The sequence below is a fragment of the Ixodes scapularis genome, unplaced genomic scaffold, assembly GCF_016920785.2.
Source record: "Ixodes scapularis isolate PalLabHiFi unplaced genomic scaffold, ASM1692078v2 PGA_scaffold13__105_contigs__length_92229423, whole genome shotgun sequence".
NCBI classification, from domain to species: Eukaryota; Metazoa; Arthropoda; class Arachnida; order Ixodida; family Ixodidae; genus Ixodes; species Ixodes scapularis.
Window position 1 is genome coordinate 67646081 of NW_024609839.1, and position 16844 is coordinate 67662924.

Sequence of the window (16844 nt, forward strand, 5' to 3'; positions counted from 1 at the left end):
TGACTGCGTTTGACTGCGTTTGACTGCGTTGCGGCTGTGAGGAACCAGGACATCCCTGCTGCATATATCGCGTGCCCAGATGATTCCTTGAATTGGATTCCACGCTTCATACGAGGCACAGACGTGCCGTTGACTCACTTTCGTTTCTCGACGCAACGCAGTCAAACTCACTCAAACGCAAGTGTCTGAACCGGCCTTTAATCTTCTTTCATCGGCATCCACCAAAGGCCGGCATTCCGGGCCTTTTGCCCACACAAAGGTGATGATAGGTATCAAAGTGGCCAGACTGAATTTCGGATAGGGTCTATTGTGAGTGGCATGTTGTAAATGTGCCTTTAGACATTGGTCCGCCGTTGTCCTTTCCTTGCTCGCGGTCTCAGAGTGTCTGTTATCACCATGTACTTCCTTAATCGCCCGCTTTCTAACAAGGTCACGCACGCTGCATGCGCCATGTGTTTTCTCGCAGTACGGGTTTGTGAACCACGCCCTAGAGCTGTTGGTGCTGAGAAAGTTCGGCGCCGAGACCTGGGAACAGATCAAGTGAGTATGATGTTTCTTCTTCCCCGTTCTTTTAACGACATCGCCGAAACATCATTTAGCACTGCGAACCGCGTCTTCCAGCGGCGCGGCGGTCCACGGCGGCACCGCGTCTCCGCCTACCAGTCCACAGGGGGGCTCGATTAGACATGTCCTAATGGGGCCGCTTCTCTTGCGTGGAACACGTCATCATCCGTGACCTTCGCCACCGCCGTCGGAGACATTGTCCAGTAACTATTGTCCGCCGCTCGTGGACAGGTTGATTTCAAGTGCACGGCAAGGTTAGGCTGCAGCTCTCGAGACGTGACGTGTGCGGTTAAGGAAAGTCTTCCTTAAAACTGACCGGCCCTGCCGTTACGCTCGCATAATCGGAGGTTGTTGGTATGCAGTGGTAGAGCTGTAACGTCGGCACTAACGACACTGACTGCACTGTTTGACGCCGAAACGGCTGTGGCAGCGGGTGCTGACGTCATAAATAGACCTCCTTGTGTCAGCGTAAACGTTGCCTGAAATCGTATCGTCAGACATCAACAGAGGCAGCAAGGAAGAATATAAAGGCGCGCTTACGGTCCTAGTAGACAATACAAAAGGCAGTCTGCAGGGGCTCTGAGGCGTGTTTATTGCTTGTATGAGGGTCTTCTCACACTGGTCGTACAAACATTGCCTGCAGAAATGTTCCAGGCCTATACAAGGTGTTTCTTTTTAAGCTTAACATATTTGTTTAAGAAAAAAAAAAAACGTCGTGAAAGCTACAGTAATGCGGTTTGTACAGGTGAGTTAAGCGACCAGGGGGGACATAGTAAAGGGCGCTAATCGTAACGATCAGTTGGTCAGTAAACTCAAATAGGCTAATTAACTTTTTTTTAATTATCAAGCATGAACGTGTGGTTCTAATCAAAAATGTAATAAACGTAATAAAAAAAAAGTCAGCCTTTCTACTTTCATGAAGAAGGAAGAGCAGCGGAGCTTTAGCTTCTGTTCTCGGCGGTGGCTTTCCAGGCGAGCGATGTGCTCTTCTTTCGCAAGAAAATCTAAAGCGCTCCACGCAGTGGAACTTTAGGCGATAGCGGCCTCGCGGCGGCTGCGGTAGCATTCGCGCTGCTGCGCACATTGCCGCTCGTTCCTTTCCCGCTCTTCTTCCTCCGAAGAAATGTTGCCGCGATCTATGAGCGACGGAAGCAACCAGTTGTCTGGTTGCCTAGGATGAACAGCTACCGCCATCTATGAGTGACGGCGGCACCCAGAGTGGCAGTTACCACTCGTACAGCAGGAACAAAGGCTACCGTTGCGCCCGCGCGGTTTTTCCGACTCTTATCACTACCCCAGCCTTGTGTCTGCTCCACGGGTGGTAGCTTTAGCGCGCTGCTACGCTTCCCATGCGCTCAAATTCTTTCTAGAAATGATTCATCTAGTGGTTTACGAAGACGCGCAGCAGGTTTCTAATTAAAACCATATGTATATTTTCACTAATCAAAAAGTTAATTACCATGCTTTAGATGACCATTCGACTTATCGTGACGTTTAGCCCCCTCTATTATGTTCCCCTGGCCGTATAACTAACGTGCACAAAACGGCATTATGTAGCTTTCACGTTTTTTTCTCTTTTTTTTTTTTTTACAAATTTGTTAAGTAAAAAACAAGCACCCTGTATATGGATAAACTAAAAAAAAAAAAAAAAAAAATCAGGCTTTGAAGATGCACGAGGCGCTATCTGCAGAAACATTTGTGTTATGCTTTCGGCGATCACTGTGTCTTTAGTATCATGTATGAGCATTGCGACTACAGCTTTATGTAACCAACGTCTCATGGAAGTTTGTGTCACGAATATTTTAACTTCTCGTGACGTCAAAGGAATTTTGCGCACGTGACGTCAAGAGCGTACATTCGGATTTGGCCGAGCGCCACGATATTGCTTATCCCGTCTCATCAATTTCAACGTCTGCACTGCGGTTGCCCTGTTTAAAAGTGAGCATTATCTTGCACGATTTTTTTTTTTTTAAAACGTATCAAAACCTATAAAGATGAAATAAGCCGTATGTTCATATACCAGTCCTTGTGCCATCCGACGGGTTCCACGTTTATTGCACACATTTGTATCACTTTCGTTCACTAGTGCTCTGCATCGCACAACGTCTGATAAGTCACCAACATGACTGCAGACTTAAAAATGTGATCTGCGCAAGATTACTTAGTGCCTGCATGCGAGGCAATCCAAGTACCCCGGGAAACTCAGAGAGCACCAAAGTTCAAACCCAATAAAAAAAGTATGCACAATAAAAAAAATGCCAATGCGTTTGTTTGCCAGCTAGGCAAATGATGATACCGAAACAACGTTTTAGGCATAAATGGGAAGTTTCCATATGACACCAAGCATAGTGTTTTATACGCTCACATCATATTATTCGTATCACATTGCAGTGAAATTTTTCAGAAGAACCGTTTTCCCGCCAAGTTGTTCGCCAAGCTTTTCTCAAATATAGTACTGTGATAGGCTAATCGGGTGCCTTGAGATAAAAGTTTCCACGTTAACATTTTTTTTTTTCAGAAGGCGCATCTTTTTGCTGTTAGGGACACTCACTTGAGGTGTTGGTAGTGCTCCTAAATATATCAAACAATGTTGGCACACGTATTTAGAACTTTTAGCATTCAAAATAGCCGTTCTGGTTGATTAACGCATCAGTGACTGGTTCTTTTGTTTTTCTTTGAACTGTGTTTATTGCGCGTAATGTTACTCTTAATCGCGTTATTTTCTTTGTATCTGGATGCCCGTTTGCGCTGGGCAGCGCCAGCGCCGTTGAGAACGCAGCTTCACCGTCGTTCATAATGCAAAATCCCCCCGAACTAATTATGCCACCCCAAAGAGACGAACACCGTGGATTAATAATAAACTGCACGGTTCATAACAAACAACGAATATGGAGCAGATGTGTGTGTTTTCTTTGATGGCGCATAATTCAGAAGCGTTATGGAACTACATAAATGCATACACGGCGTATGCAATGAGCAGCCCTGCCTGGTTGCGAGATGGACATGTAACCGCGTCTCGTATTCGCGCGTCATATTTCATCTCACTATACGCTCACCACTTAACACTGCTAACTGTATTACTTTGATGATGTAATTATGTGGGGGGGTGTCCACACTTGATCATAGCGCTGTCGAACGCGCCGGATATATTGGCGCCTGCACACAGGTAGCTCAAACTTGGGTCGAACGTGGATTTCGGTAGTGCATTATACCTGGTGAAATTTCAAGACCCAGCTCCCTTCCTGTGAGAAATAAGATCAACAAACTTGCCAGGGTGAACGGCGAACGTGTTCGCAGGTGACCGAGTTCACGGTGGTTGTGAATTGTAGCGCCATCTACCGATAGGCGCAGCGAGCAGACGTCGCATGCTGTCGTCTGTTCGCTCAATAGGTATCCGACGCATGGCTAAATGATTTGCGTTCTCTACAGCTGAAGAAAGCAACGCAAGTTCCTTGGCGAAGCTCGGCTGCCAATCTATGATTAACCCAAAATACCTATTGGATTAGGAATAAATTTAGGTTAAGAAAGTAACATTTTTTTTCTTTTTTTTAGGAATGATTACTTTTTATTAATCGAGCTAAGAGGCTTTAGCTGTTTGGAGCGAAAATAACCGGACGATGATGCTCAAGTAACGGCAAATTACATTTCTTCTCAAGTAATCAAGCAATACAATTGAATACGTTTTAACCAAGAGTAAGTGTAATTGTAACCGATGAAGTTTTTTGAGTAACGTGTACAAGACTGCGGCCCAGTGACTCTGGATTGTTTGCTGGTAGATAAGCGCTGTAAAGGTGTATACAATGCGCAGATGTGGTAAGGAACAATTGACATGGTGACTTGTTGCAGGCGCGAAGCTGAGATCGAAATGGAGGGCCAGTTTCTGGTTCGCCTGGTCTACGATGACGAAATCACGTACAGCCTGGTCCTGGCCGCAGAGAAAGTACTCGGTGAGTGCCGAGGACTTTACTCAACAAATATCAACCTCCCGAGACATTTTGGCGAAACGTCGGACCCTCTACGATAAATTAGAAGGCTCGGTCGACGTTTATCTTGCATTCATCGTACATTTCGCTGGATCCCGTCTTACCTGAAAAAGTTTAAAAGGACCAGAAAATATTCTGTCAGCTAACGTGTTTGTATATTAGTAACACGACGTGATCAACTCCGGGAGCTTTTTTTATTAATGCGAAAGCATTAACTATCCCAGGTAGTTGAGCCGGTGGCGTCTGTAACCGCAAAAAAGAAACGCGGAAGAAATGCCAATTCTCTCATTGGCTGAGCCAAATGGCTCCTAGATAGCCATTGGCGGCCGCTTCACGAGAGCGCGCGCTCGGCCGCCGGCCACAACCTTGGCAGTAGCGAAACATGGCCGTCCACGCCGGTACACCGCAGACGAACTAAGAGAGCGGAAGGACGGCATTCATGCTTTCGCATTCACAACTCATAAGAAGTGCTTCGGTGTTTTTGTACTTTACGATGTACTTTACGATGTACAATACGATGTGTTCGCCAAAGGCAGTCATAACGCGTTTTGTTCTCTGGTTTGCAGCTCAGAGATGGATGACATATTGAACAGGCGGATCCCAGACTTTGAAAGAGAAATTCGCATTTGTATTTATTTACTTTCGTCTTGATCAGATAGAGTGCGGTAGGAGGTCTCGGACTATAAGGATTAGTATAAAGGACGCTAAAGTTCTCGTAATTAGGTTCTTCTTGTTTTAGTGTCCATCGTCCAACGGGAGGCGCATCGTGGAATTGGAGACTGGAGCCTCACTTCTTGCATTTTACTGTCGTTACATCGTTCACCGGAATCAACACGTCACAAAAGTACTCCGATGGTGGAAGTTGTAGTGTCGTCCGCGATTAATCGCACCTTCATCACAACAACGGTTTTCCTTCGTTAAGGTTCCCCTTGGTTGCAAGGTGCTATCGAGTCTCGATAGGGTGGTCTGCCTCCGACGTCGGTGCTACTCCTCATGCATACTGCTGCTGACGACAGCGATCTTGCGGAAATAAGCAAAACAAATCAGTTTAATCACAAGACGACACTACAAGAGTCAGAGTACTTCTTGACTCCCGTAGGCTTCAGCCGCGGCCAGACTGTCAACACATAATACAAAGGACATTCCTGCAAACACTGCATGACGCGTGTTTCTTCCTTGCATGACAGTACCATCATATTAGTCATACAAAGACTGTTTGCAGACATATTAGGAGCATATATATTAGATTAATTCAACATGCTTCGAAGATGCTTGAGGCGTTGTCCGTAGATAGTTCTGTCATCATGTCTACAGAGAAACTCCATGTCTTTTGTATGGTATATGAGAAGTGTGACTCTAAGTTTACTCCTCGTTTTCGTTTTTGGTTTGTTTGTTTTTTTCTTTCTCAGACACCCCAGCGGAGGAGATCCTGGAGATGTTCGGACGCATGTTCTTCGACTTCTGCCAGGAGTCCGGCTACGACAAGATCCTGCAGGTTCTGGGAGCCACCCCGAGGGACTTCCTACAGAACCTGGACGCGCTCCACGACCACCTGGCAACCATCTACCCGGGCATGCGCGCGCCCTCGTTCCGTTGCACCGAGAGGCCCGAGGACGGCACCCTCGTGCTCCACTACTACTCGGAACGGGAGGGCCTCGAACCCATCGTCATCGGCATTGTTAAGGTGCGTAAGCTTCTCAGATGTCATCCAAACATTATTAAAAAGGCACAGTGTTCGCTGCAGACATGCGTAGAACATGTCTGCGTGCAGTTTTTGTTCGACCAATTGGACAGGACAGTCATACAAGAAACAAACGTGTCTCGACCAGTGTCTTCAGACTGTTTCGTATGATGCATTAGCATTGTGACCGCGGCTTAACGCTTTGAGTATATATTTGCGTTGTTCAGAGAGATGCAGGAATGGAAGAATTTTGTGTGGAGCGCAAGTTCGTCTGCTTCTTGCACAGGGCTTGCGATGATGTCAAAACGCCGAGCTCTTATTGAATGATCAAAAAAGAATAGGGGGTAGATCTCAACGCATCTTGCGTTGAGGACTACCTACTATCTTTTGAATCCAAGCCAATCAGAGCTCCGCGTCGTTCTGACGTCGCCGCAACTCCTGCCAAAAGAAGCAGACGACTTGCTCTCGACATATGTACAGAGCAGGTGTATCTGCATTCCTAATGCAAACATTTTATGAAATATTTGTTTTATACGAGCGTAGTGGCCCTATGTCATGTTGCGTAACTTTTTTTAAATATTTTATTTAACGCTTGCTTGCACGTAGTTTCTATCGAGCTCCAGTTCTTACGGTTTGACCGGCCTTTGGAGGATTTGGCGTGCAGGTCACATAACTTCTCTTTCATCGCATGTTCGTCCAGATAGCGGATTCGCGACACGCTGCCTAGTAAGATACGCCCTTAAATGCCAAATAAAATAGAGTAATCTTCAACCCCTGATCGAAATTATTCCTCGGTTCTTCACTGAGACTTACATTTCTTTCGTTGGCTCGGCACGTAACACCCCCCCCCCCCTCCCCCATTCGCCTTTATAATAAACCTCAGTTAATTATTAAAGCAATCGTATAGAGAACGACGTGACAGTAGCAGCGCGTTCGAAGACTTTTGATGTGTCAAAAAGTTAAAGTTCCTGTAAAGACTGGTTATGTTAATACATTTGTGTCGGTTGCGTTCACAGCATTGGAAACGACAGAAACGACAAAGTCACCACGGGGAAAAGTGTTGGGCATACATGACGTGGGAAGCGATGCAAAAGGTTGCTTCACGAAGCAATTATAAGCTACGGTTGTTCCGTTGTTCTGGATTTTTGTCGTCTTGGTTGTTGCGAACGCGACCGTCACATATCGGTGAACCAGCCTTATTCAACATTCGGATTAACGTGTCTTACAGGCCGTGGCTAGCAAGCTTCACCACACGGAGGTCCAAGTGGAGCAGATCATGGGCAAGGAAGATGGACTAGACCACGTTCAGTTCGCCATCCGCGAAACGGGCCAACGGGTCCGCACTCCGGAACCCGAACTCGAAGACTTCCTGGACGCCGCATCGCTACAGGAGAAAAAACTGAGTCCAGCCACCTTCTGCCGGGCCTTCCCGTTCCACGTCATGTTCGACCGCAACCTTGCCGTGGTCCAGGCCGGGACGTCGGTGGCCCGTGTCCTGCCGACCTTGACCCAAGAAAACAGCCGCATCTCCGACCTGATGGAACTGGTCCGACCTCACATGGAGCTGACTTTCGACAACATACTGGCGCACATCAACACCGTTTATGTCCTGCGCACGCGGGTGGCTGCGGGTCAGCCGGGGGACCGCGCCACCAGGATGAGGCTCAAGGGCCAGATGCTGTACGTGCCCGAGACAGAGCTGATGCTCTTCCTGTGCTCGCCGAGCGTGCTCAACCTGGACGACCTCAACCGGCGGGGTCTCTACCTGAGCGACATCCCTCTGCACGACGCCACGCGAGACCTCGTGTTGCTCTCCGAGCAGTTTGAGGCGGAGTACAAGCTCACCAAGAACCTGGAGATTCTGACGGACAAGCTGCAGCAGACTTACCGCGAGCTGGAGGACGAAAAGAAGAAGACCGACAGGTAAGACTTCTCTGTCGCATTACAGCGATCGTGCGCTTTTCTACTTCGTGTAGAGCGTGGTTCAAAAGCCCTCGCTGCAAGCGATCGGGTTTCATGAAATCAAGTCTCGCACTTGCCGGCTTTGCTGAGTGGTTGCTATACCGGCATGCGGATCTGAAAATTGCTGGCGAACGGTTAACTACCCGGTAGATGCCACGCCTCCAGAACACACTCGTTGCCGTCCACCGTGCTTTGGCTGCGCTTGCGACTAAGCGTTATCAAAGTGAGAAAGCTCGTGCTCGAGGCGGAGCATCTACTGAGTTCTTGGACTGTCACCGACTATAGTGGTAAAGGTAAAGCAACCAAGATCAATAGTCAAACTGCGCTAGTCATTTTCCCCAGAGTAACGAAGATCGAAGTTTCTCGAACGCAAACCAACGTGGTTTCCGCCGTATAAACATCCGCAAAAAATAATCCCAGATTAAAGTTCGTGTGTCTCACACTTTCTAGTTACACCGACGTATACAAAAGGCTATTTCTAACATTTGAAGGAATGTTTTACATAAAATCAGTGTTATTATCTTAAACAGTTTCAAATAAAAGCATTATCAATACAAGGGCGCGCGAAGAGTCGTGAAACTCGATATACACGTGCTAGTCCGCTTGTACGCAAGTTTTGAGAGACCTACTTTACGTGGCTTTACGACTCACGTGTTTTCTTTACGACTCATACCTTTCTACTTTACGAGTAATATATTTTCAAACAAGCCATTCCTGGTTCGTTCATTTGTCGAGTGACCACCTTGTTCGTCTACTCAAGTTTACAACTATCGCAGCCTACGACGGACCTGTTGTCTGCTCATTTTTACGCTGTTCAGGCTACGAACGTTCTAACCTGGCCGGCACCAGAGCAACGGTAGATGAGCTGATGTACGTATACGTAGAAAGCCGTCATTTTATTTATAAGTGATATACAGCCTTAGCTTGCAGGAATCCACGTCGTGTTAGCATAAAGTACTCTCGTCGCCAGACCTAACTTTGTTGCACACAGAATTGCGATGCTCATCAAGGAGGTGTTCTCTTAGTCTATAAAAGGCTCTGGATATTATTCCCCGCAAGAAAGACTAAACTATTGTATAGGATCTGCATTACGTAGCTGAAATGAGGTGTGTCAACGAAAGAGACACTTCTGCCATGAAAATGGTGGTAGCTATCGCAGGCTTTGTCATCGGGTCAAACACACATCATCGGGAACCAGGGGCGGACGCAGGTATTTCTAGAAGGGGGGGGGGGGGGGGGGGGGGGAGTGTCAGGCGTTGGTCAGCGTATAAGGTTAAGACCCCCCGGTTTCCACGCCGAAATCCTTGCACATGCAGAGTTCAAGAGGCGGGTCAGGTCAACCGGACCCCCTTTCTGAATCCGCCCTGACGGGACCATAGCAGATGTCCAATGACAGCGTTTCTGTTTCATAAGCAGCTTCTGGCACCATTTTTCAATGCCGAACTTCAGAAGTCCCTATCTTGTGTTGGTTAGTGAGGGGGTACGGTGGCGTTGACATCACGCAGGCTCCTCTACTCGATCCTGCCACCGTCTGTGGCCAATGAGCTGCGCCACCATCGTCCGGTAGCGGCCAAGAAGTACGACTGCGTCACCATCCTATTCAGCGGCATCGTGGGCTTCAGCGCCTACTGCGCCCAGCACTCTGACTCCAAGGGTGCCATGAAGATCGTGAAGCTGCTGAACGACATCTACACCACCTTTGACGTGCTCACCGACCCCAAAAAGAATCCAAACGTCTACAAGGTAGGTAGACTATAGTCACTAGCAGGGTGAAAACGGCAGGGAGATACTCCCCGCCCCCAGCGGAAACTGGAGTCTCACGAGCCTCGAGCGTCCAGACGGCAACTAGCACGTTCTGAAGACCGGGCTTCGCAAAGATCCGCCCTGCCGTGTTCATTCTGTCAACGTGAACATACAGTCAGTTGACTATGTGTTCTACAGTTGATCATGCTTCGTGCTGGTGCGAAATCGGTTGTACACCGCGGTGGAACAGCTTCAGGACGTGGCTCATGTTCACGCTTCCAGCTTCCGGATTCCTTCTTCGGCGTCCTTACTCACTAGCTAAGGAGCGATAACAAGAGGCATGGGACGCGCCGCAGCCCAGAAAAAAAATCTGTATCCTTCTTTCCATTGCAAGGAACTTTGGCCACGAAGTATAAGAGCGTGCATACCTCAGGACCATCTTGTGTTGTACTCTAAAGAGGATAATTGGACCGATCTCACCAAGCATTCGGCGCATACGTGACTACGTCTTAACGTTAGTTCGAGGAGGCAAATAGCAGCTGCCCTAGACGGCTCCTGCCGTCTCGTGCTCTGCACGCTCAGAGCAACAGCAAGGTTGCCACACATGAGAAAGACTAAAGTTCCCTCGCCGCATAGCAGCATGCGATGGCATGGCCAAACTGGCGTGTGAGATCGACCGATTACGGTGATGCTCACATTAACGAATTAACTCGATTATTTTCCTAACGGGCGGATGCATATCTTGATGAAATGGCACAGCAGTTGGTGTCATGTAAATTGAACAAATGTACAAATACAGCATGTATTCGAAGCATGACGGCACCGCCATCCCTTCCGACGGCATTCTAAAAAAAAAAATACTAGAAATCGATAAAATATAGCACTTTTTTGTCATTGACATACTGTTTGTAGACACTGAAACGTTCATTCCGTATGAATATTTTGTATGGACTTTGGGCCGTACGTTCGACACCCACAGGTGGAGACAATAGGTGACAAGTACATGGCGGTAAGCGGATTACCGGAACCCTGCGAGAGCCACGCGCGCTGCATCGGCCGCTTGGCACTCGACATCATGGACCTCTGCAAGCAGGTCAAGATGAACGAGGACCAGAGTGTGGTGAGTGACGTCAAGGCTAGCCAACAGAAGGTGATGAGCCTTTGCTTGTTTCCGTTGCTTCTTCTAATTGGATTTTGTCGAAGGCAAATATAGATGATGATCATAATAAATAATCTTTTGCACCAAATGTATATTCTCTAGGCATGTACGAATAGTGGATTTGAAGTTCGAAGCGAATTTGAAGTGAATAGTGGTTTTGGCCCAATATTTTAGGATCGAATATCGAAGTTCGACGAAGGGTTTCACTACCATGCACCATGTTTAAACGAAAAACTAGCTGAACTCGTGAAGGTTGTTCCCAATCTTCCACTTGTCCACGTCTAAGGTCAGTTGATTTTATATAATTGTACGAACTGTGGGATGCAAATTAAATGTTTGCCGCGGCTATCCTAATCGAGTGGATTTATAAATTGGCCTGCTATATGCAAGTATTCTAATATTTTCCAACCGCAACAACAAAGCACACGAATGATGAACGCGGGGTGCCAAGACATCGCTGCTTAACAATAGAGAGTTTTAGTATATCGTGTTTTCAGGCCACGCTATTTGTAGCGGGAGCTCGTGTTGGCACTTCGATGCGTGCTCTGAAGAGCGCGCCAGTAGCAGTAGCAGCCCCGTCGAGCGTGCTTCTAACCGAGCACGTGTGTATTGCGGGGAAGCAATACCTCGAAGCCCGCAAGCTTCGCGAGTATTTCTTCCCCGCAGTGCACAGGGACTAGATGAGAAGCGCACTCAACGGGGCTAACCCGCCGCGATGAACACTTCGAAAAGTTCGAATACCGCAGTTCACCTACAAGCAAATATCGAATAACGTATTATTCTAAACTACTAGCGAAAAGTCGAATAGTTGTACAACGCTATTACGCATATAATGTATCCTCTATACGGAGAAAGCCTGACACTTCACCGCAAGAATGTATATGGTATATTGCCGCGTGCGCAGCGGAGTTGGTTTCCCACGCAGCTGGTACGCGAAGGTACGGGGTTCGAATCCCATCTGTTCAATTTTTTTGTATGTATTTTTTTTGTATTTTTTTCAAAATCTTGTCTTTTCTGGAAAGTTCCAGTTCACTCTTGTCTGGTATCGTGTGTTCCGGTTTAGAACATTCCTGCGCAGGCGCGCGTATAAAAGAAGCTTTAGCGCAGTGCTTCGGGTCATCCTCCTTTCAGTCACCGACGCAGGATGCGTGGTACCTCTCTTGGTTTTAGTTAAAGGCGCAAGTTCGCCTTGTTACACTTTACTCTTATTAGTTTTCACGCAAGCCTATGTTTCTGTTCGTAACAGTATCGTCTGACCGCCGTGAAAGAGGTGGAGTGAATGGCAGATTAGGATCTCCGATACCAGCGCCATGCCACGGCTGCGACCATTCTTTGAAACACATTTCGCCGTCTCGAAATGTGGTTCAGAGTCTAGCCGATGCCGTTCTCTCTGTTGTGCGGTGGGGACCTCTTTTGTTTATCCTCCCACAGTCTCTCAGAATAAAGGAAACTATGTGTTATATCGCATGCATACGCTACGAAGATCAGCTGCTAAAATCGCAAAATGTTCTAATTAAGACGTGAAAAAAAAAAAAAAAAAAACGTTTATTCGGCGTATCGCCGCTGCTGCGGCGTTTTGGAGGCCCAGTGAGCAGTATTACAATGCCGACCTTTCCGACCTGGGCTTTCCACATGTGGACAAACATGCTAGATCGCTCCATTGCGTTCGCCACGCCCGTTGCCACCAGATGCCTGTAGGATGAGTCTTTGTGCCTTACTGTGCCTAGAATGCAGAGTTTTTCCAACTGCTTGATCGAGGTCACGTGGTTTGTGGGCCGCGTTCACCACACGGGCTGTAAGGAGGTGGCGAAAGCGTCAATTGTCTGCAAGCGACTCCGCCATTTAATTGCAAACACTCTCCATGGTGTGAGTTGTCCCCTCTCTTACATCGACAGGCTTTCTGTTCTGTCAACGAGGGCCATGCGTTTTGAACGTGTAAACAGCACGAGCTTCCCATAACGTCCGTGGGCCTGTCTCTCGCAGCAAGTGACCATCGGCATCCATTCTGGAGAGGTGGTCACCGGGGTGATCGGAAAGCGTATGCCTCGCTACTGCCTCTTCGGAAACACGGTCAACCTCACCAGCAGGACGGAGACGACGGGTGAACAGGGGCGCATCAACGTCTCCCAGGATGCTTACAGGTGATCTTCCCACCACCCCCAACACAACAACCATCATCATCATAATCATCATCGGCATCAGCATCATCAGCACCATTTATTCAACTTCCAGAGTTCGTACGGGCATTGCACTGAAAGTGAAGAATCAGTAATAAAAAAAAAAGCCAAAACGTTCTTAGCTTAGATTTCAAGCTATATACGTTTAAATTACACAAAAATTAAAAAAAAAAAAAAAAAAATTTACATAGGTAAGTTTTATAACTGGGGTTATATTCGGGGCAGTTGTTTGTTTCGGGGTTTATTTTTTCAAACTCGGTGTTTTCCGGTGTATATTTTTGTATCGAAAAAGAATCGGCGTTAATCGGGTCTGAAGAAAACAGGACACGGCCGTGCGATGGCCCAATCTCCAGGGCACATGCGCGTGTCCCGAATATTTGGGAAACGTCCCGGTGCCAATGAAAGAAGACCGAAATAAGGGGCATGGTTTCCGAAGAAGGAATCAACCTCTCCGGCAGTCCAGTGCGTGCTATGCAATGTTCCGGCTAAACACAAGCTAAAAGAGTAATTAAAGATACACATATATTCCCGCGTAACTTAACTTTCTCTTATTCAAAGGCAGATTCATTTCGAGAGTTTTTCGGTGCTTCGGATTTCAATACAACCGGCTTGGTTGTCAGTTTTCGGAGTTCATCGGTACATACCGAAACCATCTAAGCATTTTTGTCACTTACCGGCCGTCGTTCGTATTCCAAGTCAAGCGCGTCTTCCAGGTGTCTTCAGCAGCCCCAAAACCAGGACCCGACATTCAAGTTCGACTATCGCGGCCTGGTGACCATGAAGGGCAAGAAGGAACCGATGAAGGTGTGGTTCCTATCCAGGAACAATGTCGACGCCACTGCAGCCTGAAGCTTCACTTCACCGAGGGTCGATGCCGTTTTCTTTTTCCCATTCACCCGCGCCATCGATTGTATTCCGTTTCACCTTATACGATGGACCGCAGAAGACGCTACAAGCCATCGAAGCCATTCGACTTTGCTGCGATGTTTTGTAGCGCCCGCTGTGGTCCATCGTTACATGAAACGACCAGTCAAGTCGTTCGGGTCGTTCAGTCGTCCAGAGAGTTGTATGGTCGAAGAGAATGGCCGCCACGCTAAGCTAAGTATCCTGTTCACTCAGAAAGTCAATTGTGAAGCACACGTTATGCTGGGGTAGACAAATCCGTTTTATTACAGGTAAAAGTGTTCATGGTTCCTATCGTAAGCTTAGGCTAAGAGTTCAGGGTAAAATACTCTCACCTCTTTCCGCTTTAGCAAAGCGAGCGTTGGAGAGGAAGTCACCTCATCTTCAACTTTCTCTCTGCTAAAGCGGAAAGAAGTGGGAGGAGCTTCCCCTGAATTCTTAACCTGTCACCGACTATAATAATCTCGCTCAAACATATTTATTTGGATTAACCTTTTAGTGCTTCATGGTTCTGCACCCTGCGTTGTCTCTAGTTTTGTTTCGCGCGCGTCCTATTCCATCTATAAATTTTGACGGGCGAATGTCTCGCAATAGGGTATTTTCACACGCGTAATTTCGTTCAGCATTTTGTTGTCATGAGCTGTCTGGCGCGTGCTAAGAGCGAGTAGGTAGTGCACACAAAGTTTATGAGTTTCACGCCTTTTAATTTTTTTTCTTCTTATAGAAATGAAACATTTCTCACACACTCACTCACTCTAACAACAAAATGGCGGATTTACGTAATGTGAAAACACCCTATAGTTTCGCACCACAGAATGTACACTATAGTCATCAAAATTCCGGGAAGATCTTTCTGAGCCTTACATTACGATGATATGTCAATGAAATACAGTATCATCCCACGCGGAAACAGGATAAAAGCGCAACATCGTTCACCACACATCTTGTAGAGAAAGCGGACTCTGTGTCGACCCACGATTCCCGATCCCCCCGGGGAGGGAGGGAGGAGGGAGAGGGGGGGGGTAATTTATTGCGAATGCCTAGTACAAAAGGACGGCTGACTCTGGTTATATGATTTTGAGACCTCCAAGCTCTTTTGATAAGATGAGAAATAATGACAAGGGGAATTAACCTGTTAAGTCCCAAGCCAATAGCCGACAACCAGAGGTGTTAGGCAGCTCCAGAGAGGGACCTATACCAGCCGCCTCGGTGGCTCCGAGGCGAGAGCGCCGGCCTACGGATCCCCAGGTGGCGGGCTCGAATCCCGACCGAGGTGCCCGCAATATGACGGAGGCTTATTGCGGAGAAGGCGCCGTGTAACCGAGCTTTCGGTTGCTCGTCAAAAGATCCCCAGGTGGTCGAAATTAATCCTCAGTCCTTCGCTGGGGCGTGCCAGATGCCCGTCGTAGGTTTGGCACGTAAACCCCCAAATTTGAATTTTTTTTTGAGGGACCTATACCTTCCTGCCGAAACAACAAAAACTGCCACTGACATACGAAGCCGGGGACTATGGCACAAAATGGAGACAAGCACAAACTGTCACCATTTCTTTTTGTATGATCGACTGATGGCAAGCTGTTTGTGGACGATCAAAAGTAAGACTACCTTAACATGTCGAGAAAAACCTCTTCTATTCTTGGTGTTTTTTTTTTTTTTTTTTTCTGATATTGATTATTGAGAGTTTGGAGGGCTCAGAGTGCTTCGTCCTAATCTGTAACTTTGACTTGCAGACAAAACAAGAGCAATGCGGGGAATGTTTTGTCGAGCTGTTATACCAGGACCCGATGTTGTGCGTGCTGTTGCGTATATGTGCGTGTTTCTGTCGCTTTCATGAACCGAATCACCACCTGTTGTGTTTCATCCGCTTTGGCGGCGTCCGCATGCGGGCTTTCCCGCTTTAGCTGGTTACGTGTCGAAAAATTTATCACAAGTGAGTCACGATATAAGGGTATAAGCATATGTTGTTGACTGTTTTATTTGATGAAATTTAAAAAAAAGGAAGCATATTAAACTTGTCGTGAACATCTGACTGCGTTTCTTATTCCATACTAGGTGTTTCAACGAAGAGTTCTAAAAATGCCTAAAAATACGGTGATTAAGAAAAAATTAGCTGTCTTGGGGAAGAAACTACCAGTTACGGCTGACGACGATCGCAAAGAACAAAAGGAAGGTGGGAAAAAAGGAAGCAGACGCAACGCTGACCAGGGGAGAGGGTTTGCTCCTCCCCTGCCAGCGTTGCGTCCATTTCCTCCTCTCCCACCTTTCTTTCCCCCACCTTACCTTCTTGAGTTGTGAACTAACTTATCAAACTTTACTAAATGACTTGTTTATTAGGAGAGCTTGGTGGCCAGTACCAAAGGTAAGTTGATAGCTGCAGACAGAACGATCACATATTCGTTTTAAAAACGGAGAAAAAGTCATTCTACGCCCTGCAGCTCAACTAGAAAACCTCAAGCCTTTTCAACAAAATACCGAAACGCAGCCAATAAGAAGCGCAGCAAAGTTTCTTTCGGGCGCGGCGTTTCAGTTCCTAATTAATTTAGGAGATGTTCCTAATTTTCTTTTCAACATGACGTTCCGTGTTTCGTTACACTCTAGGAACATTCGACATTATATCTCCTAAATTAATTTCAGCTAATATTAGTGAGCACGAGACGATGGATGCGGGTTAG

General features: G+C 47.1%; 1 protein-coding gene across 1 annotated transcript; it reads left to right on the forward strand.

The window, feature by feature from the left end:
• The first annotated feature begins 464 nt into the window (after positions 1-464).
• LOC8030783 (guanylate cyclase soluble subunit beta-1) lies at positions 465-14182 on the forward strand. The gene is made up of 8 exons (XM_002402763.5): positions 465-540; positions 4411-4511; positions 5957-6231; positions 7457-8151; positions 9696-9933; positions 10913-11053; positions 13076-13233; positions 13983-14182. Exons 2-8 carry the CDS (start codon positions 4430-4432, stop codon positions 14116-14118), a joined length of 1725 nt encoding a protein of 574 aa, XP_002402807.5. The 5' UTR covers positions 465-540; positions 4411-4429; the 3' UTR covers positions 14119-14182.
• The last annotated feature ends 2662 nt before the right edge of the window (positions 14183-16844 follow it).